The following is a 12,055-nucleotide window of genomic DNA, read 5'->3' on the forward strand; positions in this document are numbered from 1 at the left end:
TCAAATACAACAGGACAAAAAAAGGCAGATGATGTCTTAGTATTTTTATGTAAACAGTTTGGAACCCACGGACTCCTTAGAAAAGTCTCTGAGACCCCCGGGGGTCTACTAACCACACTCTGAGAGCAGCTGTTCTAGATGAACTTTCCATGTTACCACAAGAGGCCACCTCCCTCTCAGAATGTATCAGAATTTCCTCCTTTTCTCTCCTACACTGTCAATTCTCCACTCTCTGTAGTCATTCCCATCAGCATGCATTACACTGCCCTCTACCCATTTTAAAAAGACCCTCCCTTTCACCTCCCTTCCACCTCCAGCTATGGCCCATTTCTCACCTTCCCTTGAAAGCAAAAGTCTCCAAATGAGGGCCTGGCTTGGTAAGTAGAAGGGGGAAGAGAAGGAGGGCTATCCCTACATATGAATGAGGAGTGAAATCAGCACCTACTCACTAATCAATGCTTTCTGGAATTAAGAAGAAAAATAAACCCAGGCACCTGACACTCCTAAAGGTTTTCTAATATACCAGCGACATAATACAAACCTTTTTAAGAATTCTTTTTAATTTACTCTGCACAGACAGCGTCTAGCCACCACATTGCATGCCCCCCCCCATGATTTCAGACATCAAATATTAACACAAAGTGAGTAATGCAAAAAGAAAGGGGGTTAATCAGACACTTTGAGAGAAAGAAAAAAATGACACTGATTCAACGAGAGCTGCTAATGAGGCTTTTTGTTTTGGGAGATTAATTTGGGAGTCTGATGACTAAGAAGAAAATTTAAGCTTCTCAGGTGACTGCTGTTGATTAGTACCAATTTTTTTTTTAATTAAAGAAATGCCTTTGCTTAATTCTACAGTTTATGAATTTCAGGTGTTTATCTGAACTCTGTGTCCACCCCAGTAGTGTAGAAAACTTTCCTCATTAGCAAACTGAAAGACCTCCTCTTATTGATTCTGGATTGTAGTTGACAGATGATGAGCATTTCAGACTGTGAACTGCTGATGTTTAAATACATTATCCTAATACTCTTTAAGCATTGCCAATTGTAAACCTCATTAACTCCCAGCATGCAGCCAAGGCCTGGATTTCATCGCGACAGCCTCGCAAAGTGAAAACAGGTATATAAAAATGCTTTTATCATCAACAACATTATTATATCCTCCTTCACCTTGTGAAGTATTTAAAGGAGCTTTCTTTTCTCCTTCTCAGAAGGATAAATAGCGAACATAGGAAAGGCAGAGAACACACTTTATATAGCCACACATTTTAAAACCTGAGATTTTTTTTTTTATCTTTTCTTCTTTGACACCCTTATTCCTCATGCCTCAAAATGGGAATTGTCCCAGGATTGATTCTCTGTACTCTGAAAAGACTTATTTGTGGATGACGATTACATTATCATTTTGATTCAATGAGAAATAGGGGCTGACAAGGTGTTAAGTTGAATGCGTCAGCTTGTCACTAAGAAATCAGGATTTCACTTTTGTGTATGATTGAAATTTTTCATAATTAAAATGTCCGAGAAAAAGAACAAAGAAATCAGGATTTCTGAAATTCCCTTTCTCAAAAGAAGAACCAACTTTTGTTTTTGCGTGGAGTGCGAAGAGATTCCACACTTGAGATGGAAAATAGCAATCCTAGCAAACAAATTAGATACCAGAGCTGCCCAGTGCCCACCCCACACAGACAGGGGTCGGACCTGTAACAGGCAGAGAGCATCTTGAGCCCAAGAGGCCAGGCAGCCAACACCTCCGGCTTATTCAGGCCATGCTTAGTCTTTCCACGTGAGACCAGGTACTAGTCAAATTGCTTTTGAGCCCCAGCCTCTCTAATGAGACTTCAGTTAATGAACAACAACTAGAAACAAACATGTTGGTGAAGCTCAAAGGGACACACACACACAATTTATTTTTCCCTTGCTCTTAGCAGATAGCTATGTGAACGATGTATTAAAATTGCAGTTAAAAAAGCTTCATTCCCATTTTAAACAAAAACGTAATGACAACCAAACGTAAAAGATATCTCAAAAATTATACCGACAAATCCAACATCTCCCTCCTTCGAGGCTCAGAAAACCCTCCTCACCCAGAGGTCCACCTACAAAAGGCTTCCAGGCCTGGGCACCCTCCAGGAACTTCACAAACTGATTAAACTCACCATTAAATCTATTAAAACAGTGGAATGCAGGGAAATCTAAACACAACAGGCTATTAGAAGGGAGAGTAAGGACTGGTGAAATCAAAGAATATTAACAGCGAGGACCACGTTTAACAGAGGCAGATCGTGCCAATCCCCAGACTCATACGATCCTTCGATGGCTCTCCATTGCTCTTACGACAAAGACCCCCAATCCTTAATATGAAGTACAAGTTCCCACACAGTCTGGCCACGGCCTACCACCAACCCCCGCCCCCCATGCCCTGCACCTTCCATGCTCCAGGCCTGCCAGCCCCTGCATTTCAGAATGTGACTTTGCAGCCACTGTTCCCTCTGTCTACAATGTTGTCCTCTGTCGCCCACCTCTTGTCACCTTCCCAACTCCCATGGCTCAAGTGTCACTCAGTGGAAGTCTTTCCTGACCTCCCAGTTGGCATGAAGCCCCCTTTGCTATCTCTCACACCATGTCTCTCCTACACAGCACCCATCACAACATCAGTTCACATTTATTTGTGCTTCTCTGATTAACACCTGTCTGCCGCACTAAATTAGAAGCACCAAGCAGGCAAGCACTTTTTCCCACTCGACATGGTATCCTGCACATACAGAACAGTGCCAGGCACAGAGATGAGGTTCTCAAACAGCTGCTGAATGACTGAGTGGACAGGCCTCCACAAGATTCTCCCAGCGTGGAAGGCTGACCAAGCCACAACCTCATGAGTCATTAAATTAGCGTCAAGAGGGCTGCAGAAAAACAAGGTCCCTTTGCCAACAAGTCCATAAGTTCATGCAGTGCACAGGTGTTTTACCTCCACGCTAAAGATCAGCCCAACACTAAACAGAGCTGAAGCCTTCCAGAAAGGGCCATCCCTCAAGGAGACAGTCTACAGCAGGGGTCTCTGCCTGGAAAATGCCTGGTTCTAGCCAAAAGCTACTACTGAAAAAAAATGCTCCCTTTCGGTATTAGGCTGGTTGGTCTCTGTCCCCCCAAAATTCTTCACAACTACAGGCCTTCTCATTACCCAAAGAAAATACCTATGTGAGGGTACTCATTCCCTAGGGCTGCTACAGTCACTGACCACAAAGTGGGTGGCTCAGCACAGCAGGAATTCGTCCTATCACAGTTCTGGGGACCAGACATCTAAAACCAAGGTGTCAGCAGAGCCATGCTCCATCCAAAGGGAGATTCTTTAGGGAAGAAGCATTCCTTGCCTCTTCCAGCTTCTGGTGGCCCCAGGTGTTCCCTGGCTCGTGACCCCATCACTCTAATCTCTGCCTCTGTGGTCACAATGCCTCCTGCCCCTGCCAGTGTTGTGTCCTAATCTCTTCATCTCAAGATCCTCAATTTAACCACATCTGCAAAGACACTCTTTCCACAAGGTCGCATTTCCAAATTCCAGGGATTATATCTTGGTATCTTCAGGTGGCCATAATTGAGCCTCCCACAATGAGCAACCTAGAATTTGAACTAAAGCTTCCATTTCCCAACACTCCTGGGCTTTCATAACGTAAGGGGGGCAAAAACTTCTCAGTACATTTACCTAAGTTTAGTCAACAAATTGATGCAAAACAGAGGCCAGATATTGGACTAGACACTGGAGATAGTAAAATATGCAGGACCTGGACCTTGGACTCAAGAAACCACAGCTGGGGGACCAGTACTTAACTAAAAATGAGTATTTCAAATCACCATGACATCTGGGCCAGCACAGCTGTCATTATTTTTAAATCCTAAAGTTGTCAATTTACAAATAGCTTTTTAAATTTTAATAAAGTTATACACTAAAATCCCTCTGGCTAGTCAAGCTAGGAGATCACACCCGAAAAGAGCCTGACCAGGCTAATGGCACGTCCTCCAGCACTTCCTCATTGTTCATTCAGCGTGTGCCGTTGTGCTTTTGTGGGCCACTGCGTGGCTTCTGTCATGTAATTTTTTCAAGGAACAGTAGTTGATTTGGGAGGATGATGTGTGACTTGTGGAAAGGTAAAGGAAGGGGAAATGAGGGCATTCACCATTTTACACTGAGAAAAGATGTATGATTATATCTATTTTTGAAGTAAATACTGTGGAGCTGCGTGTCAGGGTTAGGGAAAATAGCACAGGAACATCTGCATGGGTCTTAAACAGTGGTCCTATGCTACTAGCTCGGTCAGCTTAAATACCGGAGACAAGTTCTTCAATTGCTCAGTCCTTCTGGCAAGAATTATCACAATACATATGGTGAGCTATAAAATATTTCTACCCTTAGACCCAGGAATCCCTCTCTTAGTTCTTTCTAAGGAAGTAATTAAACAGAGGGAAAAATGTCATATACATGAAGATATTCACTCCAATAGCATCTATTATAGAAAAGCAGAAACTGAAATAACTCTATAAGGGCATGATTTCATAAAGTATGGTATATTAATCTGACAGAAAATGATGAAGCTATTTAACACTGTTCATATGAACAGCATATGGAAATACGAAAATTGATACAGTCGAAAAGATTATAAAAGAGAATTACAATTAAAATGAATTCAAATTATGAAAAACATTGATACAGGTTAACAAATTATGGAAGATACTAAAAAATTCAAAATATCTGTGGCAAGCTGAGAAGGTTATGGGTGATGGTTTTCCCTTTTCCCTGAGCTATGCACTGTCAATACTGCACAAAAAAAAAAAAAGAAAGAAAAGTTAGTCATAGGGCAAAGGATTGAGACCATTTAAGATTTTCTCTGTCACAGTAAAATGCTAAGGTTTAAGATAATAAAAAATCATAAAGAAAATGTCAAGTTAAAGAGGATTGTGAGATTATGAGAGAAGAGGCAGCTCAGAACAGTGGGAAGGCCTAGGACTAGAGCCAGACAAGCCTGGGCACCTTTTGGTAGCAAATTGCTTGATCCCTCAGTTCTCATCTGGGGAATCAGGAAAAGAAAGCCAACGTTTCAGATTTGTTATAAACTCTTGAAAAAACATACATGTTATGTTACTTTATATATGTTAAATGCATGTTACATTGTTGATGTCTAATGAATTTAAGCCTCTATTTTTGAAGAGTATATGTAAAAAGAAATAGGAAAAGCATGTGTGTTAATGGGGGTGGGATGGAAAGGAAGCAAAGTACATTACAAGATACTACAATTATACAAAATTAATGCATCTAGGAACCAAAATGTTCACTGAAAGAAAGAGGTACAAAATAGAAGAGAAGGAAAACTCCTGTAAATGTTCAATTTAAATAGAAAATATCATTATGAACTTTTTAAAAGTATATTTCCCAGCTCTTTCCACTGAAAAGTTACCCTGGTAACAATGAGCCAGTGCTTAGCTCCTTGTTTCCAAGCACCAGTCCCAAACGAAAGGAACCAGGACTTCTTTGAGAAAAGAGTAATTTCTCGGTCAGAAGCAGGACAAATCCAAAGCGAGCCTGGAACATCTTATTTACCAAAAGCAAAGAGTACTCAAAGGCTGAGGGTACAAGCCAGCTTAAAGGGACTCCCACTGACCTCACTGGGACAATCTGAACAACTCAGAGAACACAGTAATAGATTATAATGGACTGAATTTAAAATAAAGAATTCCATGAGTTTATACTGATATAAAAAATTAAGAAAGAAAGAAAAGGGAGTGAAGAAAGCTTTTCTTTACTGAAGAATGGCAGACAACAAATAGAGGACAAACAGTTAGAAAAATCACTACTTTTCAAACATCAATGTAATAACTGATTCAGAAAAGGATCACCATGGATGCCAAAACGAGTGGGTCAAAGGCTGCTTGGAAAACAGGATACCCATGGTGTCATCAATGCCGGGATGAGGTACCTCCTGAGGAGATACAAAAGGTAGTAGAATCTTTCCTAACCTGCACCCAAAATCTATCATGAATCCAAGTCATGAGGAAACAATCAGACAAGTCCAGAATGCGGGACCTTCAATGAAATAACTGGACCTGGGTTTTAAGTCAATTTCATGAAAGAACAATAAAAGGCAAGGCTCTGTTCTAGATTAAAAGATATACAACAACTAAATGTAATACAAGAACTTTGATTAGATCCTGGATTTAAAAAACAAAAAGCAATGAGCCATTTGAGGTGGGGAGTGAGGGGAGAGATCTGGTACATTTTTAAATAGACTGGATATTATATATTTCACACCATTGTTAATCCTCCTAAGTATGATAATGGTAAGAAGAATGTTCTTATTCTTAGAAGACAAACACTGAAGTATCTTGATGCCTGCAATTTATAGTTAAATGGTCCAGCCAAAAGAGGAAATGTGTGTGCATGTGTAGAAAGTGTACGTGTAAAAAAAAAAAAAAGAAAGAAAAAAGGCACACAGGTGTTAAAAATGTTAACAGTTGGGCTTCCCTGGTGGCGCAGTGGTTGACAGACCGCCTGCCAATGCAGGGGACACAGGTTCGTGCCACGGAGCGGCTGGGCCCGTGAGCCATGGCCGCTGAGCCTGCGCGTCCGGAGCCTGTGCTCAGCAACAGGAGAGGCCACAACAGTGAGAGGCCCGCATACCGCAAAAAAAAAAAAAAAAAAAAAAATAGTTAACAGTCAATCTAGATGAAAGGTATCTATTGGGCATTCACTGAATTCTTTCAATTTCCTGTAGCTTAAAAATTTTAACTATCAAATAAGAAAAAAATGATCTTAAACATTGAGTCTGATAATTCATATTGCACATGAGCTTGGTCACACTTCTTCTGAATCTTGTAAGCACAGAGTATGTGGAAGCAACCAAACTTTACTCAAAAAAAAAAAAATATATATATATATTTGCTAGAATAAATCTGTGTTCTGTCTAGCTTTAGCCTGAATGGACTACTGTGAAATATACCTCTGCCTCACCCTGCACCTCACCAGAGAGGTCCTGTGAGGGAAGGAAGACCTGCTCATACATGACATTCTCCTATCAAGCAAAGAATCCCACCTTGGGGGGGTAGAAAACAGAAGTAGCCCAAGTAACTGCTACTGGAACAGAGACAATATAATCCAGCAATCTGCCAGCATATTACAAGACGTATAACTGCCAATTTCCTCCGCACTCCCCTCTTTGCAAGACCTTCACTTTAGAGGAGGTTACTTCCATGCATGATGGAACAACAGGTGCATAAGCAAGAAAAGGAAGGTGCTGGTAAAACTGAGGGCATTCGCACTGCAGCGCTGGAGTTTACTTTGTTTGCATCTCAAACCCATGCATGCGGGAAAATCAGACACAGGACCGACAGAGAATGTTCAAAGCTAAAGAACACCACCCCAGAATGGCAGGTGGTTTAATCTATCAAAGCGGGTGCTGGCACGTGGCAAGGCCAGATGGCTGGATCTACTACAGTTTATATACAGAAGGCTACTTTTTATATATTATACTTGGTTATTAGGGGACACTGGCGGTCGAATTACCAATATTTCAAGAGTCCAAAATTTTGCACTTAATGGTAAAAGCCAACTGCATTCTTTTTGTTTTGTTTTGTTTGCGGTACGCGGGGTTCTCACTGTTGTGGCCTCTCCCGTTGTGGAGCACAGGCTCCGGACGCGCAGGCTCAGCGGCCATGGCTCACGGGCCCAGTCGCTCCGCGGCATGTGGGATCTTCCCGGACCGAGGCAAGAACCCGTGTCCCCTGCATCGGCAGGCGGACTCTCAACCACTGCGCCACCAGGGAAGCCCCAACTGCATTCTTATACAACTTAGGAATGACTCATTTTTAAAAATGTAAACAGAAAAGACTGGTAAGGGAAAAAAAATCCAAAGGCATTTTGCAAAGTGTCCTATTTAATTTTAGATGGTCCAGTGTCTCTCTTCCAGCTTGGGCAGAATGCCCTTCTTGGGGATTTGGAATCATTATTCTGTCTGTTAGATTTCGAGCATTTAATCATATGTGACATTTAAAAGTTACTTGAGCAGAGAGAAAGACTGTAGAAAAGTTCACAGAGCTATGTTTTAAATTTACTCACAATTTTTACAGTGGCCTTCAAAAATACCAATATACTACATACACTTGAGTACATCTTCACACCATTCAACTGCAAGAGTTGTGAAACTATAAACAGTTGTTTAACCTATGTCAAGAAATACACATATAGAATCCCCAACTGTGATAAGAACACTGAAGGAAATGTTAAGGGTATTATTTCTAAAATAACGTATTAATTGTAATAGGGAGAGAAAATGCTCTTAAGAGATGGGAAGGTAAACACTGACTTCCTAATCATTAAAGCAACAGAAAGCTGTTTCAAACAAAAAACAATTAAACGAGATAATTAAAAATAAACATACCCATCTTTGGTCTGATCCACCACACCACTTAAAAGTTCCACAGTCTTTGGATTAGGCTGGCTTCCTCCAAAAATATTCAAATATCGAATGACGAAGTCATTGGGAGACATGAAAAATTCACCATTTTTTTCAATGTTTGCATACTGTTTAAAAAGAGAGAGAAAATATATTTTGTTCTCAAAAGTATATAACCAATATGTGAAAAAGCGGAGAATATTCAATGGATAAAATATCAGACATGACAATATACTCTTTACAAGGACAGTTATTTCCCATCGCTCCAAATAAAAAGCAAAACCCCATTAAGTTTGCCGAGTTTTATTTTTATACCAGCGGTTCTCAACTGCAGGCAGCTTAGCCTGACTGTCCAGCTTACATACACCAATGTCCCCAATAGCCAAGCACAACGCACAAGGACGAGCCTTCTCTGTACGTTACCTGACTTTCTGGGGTGGATTTCTCTAGCTCTGAGCTGCCTCTGTTTTCGCGTTTCCTCACAGGGGACATCTGGCAGTGTCTGCTGACAATTCTGATTGTCATAACTTGGGGGGAGGGGCAGAAGCAGAAACTGGCATCTACTTGGTACAGGCCAGGGATGCTGTTAAATACCCACAGTGCACAGGACGACCCTCCACCCCAATAACAGAGTCACCCAGCCAACTGTCGACAGCGCTGAGCTTGAGAAACCCAGGTTTACAGAAATTTAGAAGGACAAATTTTGTCTTGTTCTTTAGCAAGAACATACAGTTGTTTTTTTTAAAAAAAAGTAGAATTCTGAAATCATGAATGAAAACAACCCAATTCTTTTGCCCCCTTTCCTGTTTCAAAGGCAGTAACGTTGAAAAAAAAAAAAGGATAAGCTGGAGAGCAAACTGTTAACAACATGGCTGCTGGGAGATTTTATGGAAGCAGGTAAGAAATGCTGCTGTGGTTAGTGTCCTCTCCATTCTACAGCAGAAATGGTTAACAAGAATAAGGTGGTTGGATTTCCCTGGTGGCCCAGTGGATAAGACTCCACATTTCCACTGCAGGGGGCACAGGTTCAATCCCTGGTCAGGGAAGTTCCATGTGCCGTGCAGTGTGGCCAAAAAAAAAAAAGAGATTAAGGTGGCATGTCATGCTTTTTCACAGCGTCCCCCCAGGTCTTGCCTGCAAGACGTTCCAGTTCACATAAGTGGAACCTGCTCATTTCTGTTCTGTGGAGGACCGGGGGCTGTGGGAAACGCTGAGAAACAACATGGGGGTCACACATATCCCTGTGGAGCAGGGGAGGGCCTCTTGATCCTTGGGATCAAACAGTGATTTGGGGGGTGGAGAGATGAGGACCATGAACTACAAGAAGAGAGCTAGTTGGGTGACAGCAGCCACAGTGATGGGAGAGCACAGTGAACAGAGGTGCAATGATAGCATCTCTGTTCCCTCTGTAACTGCAGTTAATCCCAGTTAAAACTGTTTTAAAAAGTCACTTGTCGGGGCTTCCTTGGTGGTGCAGTGGTTAAGAATCCGCCTGCCAATGCAGGGGACATGGGTTCGATCCCTGGTCCGGGAAGACCCCACATGCCGCGGAGCAACTAAGCCCATGCGCCACAGCTACTGAGCCTGTGCTCTAGAGCCCGAGAGCCACAACTACTGAAGCCCGCGCACGTAGAGCCCATGCTCCACAAGAAGAGAAGCCACCGCAATGAGAAGCTCGCATGCCACAACTAGAGAAAACCCACGCACAGCAACAAAGAACCAATGCAGCCAAAAATAAATAAAAATAAATTAATTTTTAAAAAAGTCACTTGTCATTTCTACATTTCAGTCATTCCAATGTGGGATAAGCTCTTGGTTAGATACTCAGTTATGAGCTTTAGAGTCTGTCGGGCCTGGGCTGCAGAGAGCTCTGCTTCTGCCTCTGCCTCTAACCACCTGGAGGGCCTCAGGTAAGTAACTAAAGCTTTCTGGGCCTCTGGCTCCTCACCCGTAAAATGGGGATAACAACACTACCTGCTCTTAAGGTTGATACTAGAAATAAATGAACAATCATGTAACGCACTTAGCACAATGCCCTACACACAACAGGTATTTTATAAATGATCTAGATTATTGGTTTTTGTTTAACATTTTTTAGCACAGTACAAAAGAAAAGCTCAAAGACAGCCCACTAATCCTACTATTCTTCAGTTAGCAATGAATTTGGCTTTTTGCAAACGTAGAAGGATTATACTTTGATTTTCCTAACTGAGGCAAAATAAGACTGAAATATAAAGGAAATGTCACTTCTAATTACAGCAATCCTATGATTTAGAATTATACCTATGTTTGCTTATAGTAGTGAATAATTTATTTATTTAAAAACAGTTTAATTTATTTTAAAAAGTTTAACTCTTCTCCCATCAGTAGACATTATTAGATTATTGGATTATCTCCAGTTTTGGGTATTTTTTAAAAAGCTAGGGTAACCAGCTTTGTATGTAACATTTGTGCAAATTCCTGACAAATTTCAAAGGCTAGGCTCCCGGAAGAGAAATTGTTGAGTCAAAGGAGAGCATCTTTAAGGGTCTTGATACTTATTAACACACTGCTCTCCAGAAAGACTGTATCAATTACAGTCTCACCAACAGTGTGAGAACATAGCCTTTTCCCCCTTTGTCTATCATACTTGTTGTAAATATTTTTCGAGTTTAATATTTTTATATAATTGAGGCTGTAGATTTTTATCTCCTTTGCAATTTCTTCCATTACTTCTAAGTTCAGAAACTAGTTCTTCCTCATCTCAAGACTAAATATTCACCCACGTTTTCTCTTAGCTTTTCTTGAATAGGTTTATCTTTTACCTTTAAGTTTCAGTACATTATTGGTACTTTGTTTTTCTATGTGGTCTGAAAAAGTATCCTCCACCTTGAGTCTTTTCTACTTACTCTCTTGGTTGTCCTAGGATCATACATCAAATCATTCTCTCTTCCCCCATTTAGGATGTAATGTTTACCACATACTAAATTATCATATGGTCACCAGGGAAAGGCTTGGCAAGCAAGTCCATCTTCAGTACCACTTCTGATCGGTCGTCAATGGCTTCCTAAGGTCAAGATGTACTCTGACCAAACTCCATGGGAGAATGCCAGGATGGGCTGACAGCTCCTGTCATCACTACAGCAGGAAATGTTTCAGGTCTATCCTAGGCATTGACCTGTCTACTCTTGCAAGATTACATGCATCTTAATTGCTATAACTAGAGGGAAAGCTCTGCCAGGACAGGACTTTTCTCCTTTCTCACTGCTATATCCTCAAGTCCCAGACTGTCGCCTGGCAGAGAGTGAAACATGTTCAATAAATATCTGCCGAATGAATGTGAACTTACAAAACAGAAATAGAGTCATGGATGCAGAAAACAAACTTATGATTACCAAGGGGGGAACGGGGGTAGGGATAAATTGGGAGACTGGGATTGACATATACACACTACTATATATAAAACAGATAACTAATAAGGACCTACTGTATAGCACAGGGAACTCTACTCACTACTCTGTAATGACCCACATGGGAAAAGAATCTAAAAGAAGAGTGGATATATGTATATGTATAACTGATTCACTTTGCTGTACACCTGCAACTAACACAACATTGTAAATCAACTATACTCCAAT

General features: G+C 41.2%; 1 protein-coding gene across 5 annotated transcripts in view; it reads right to left on the reverse strand.

Moving 5' to 3' along the window:
• Positions 1 to 12,055, reverse strand: part of SLC25A13 (solute carrier family 25 member 13) — a 204,468-nt gene that overhangs the window by 150,911 nt on the left and 41,502 nt on the right. For 2 of the 5 annotated variants that reach the window (XM_030857235.2, XM_030857234.2), the window contains exon 3: positions 8,424 to 8,566. In XM_030857235.2, coding sequence (XP_030713095.1) covers positions 8,424 to 8,566 — 143 coding nt within the window. Of the gene's footprint in view, positions 1 to 8,423; positions 8,567 to 8,753; positions 8,915 to 12,055 lie in introns of those variants that run through there. The other 3 variants (XM_060304626.1, XM_060304627.1, XM_060304630.1) reach the window with 3 other exon arrangements.

Source organism: Globicephala melas, chromosome 9, assembly GCF_963455315.2.
Source record: "Globicephala melas chromosome 9, mGloMel1.2, whole genome shotgun sequence".
Taxonomy (NCBI): Eukaryota; Metazoa; Chordata; class Mammalia; order Artiodactyla; family Delphinidae; genus Globicephala; species Globicephala melas.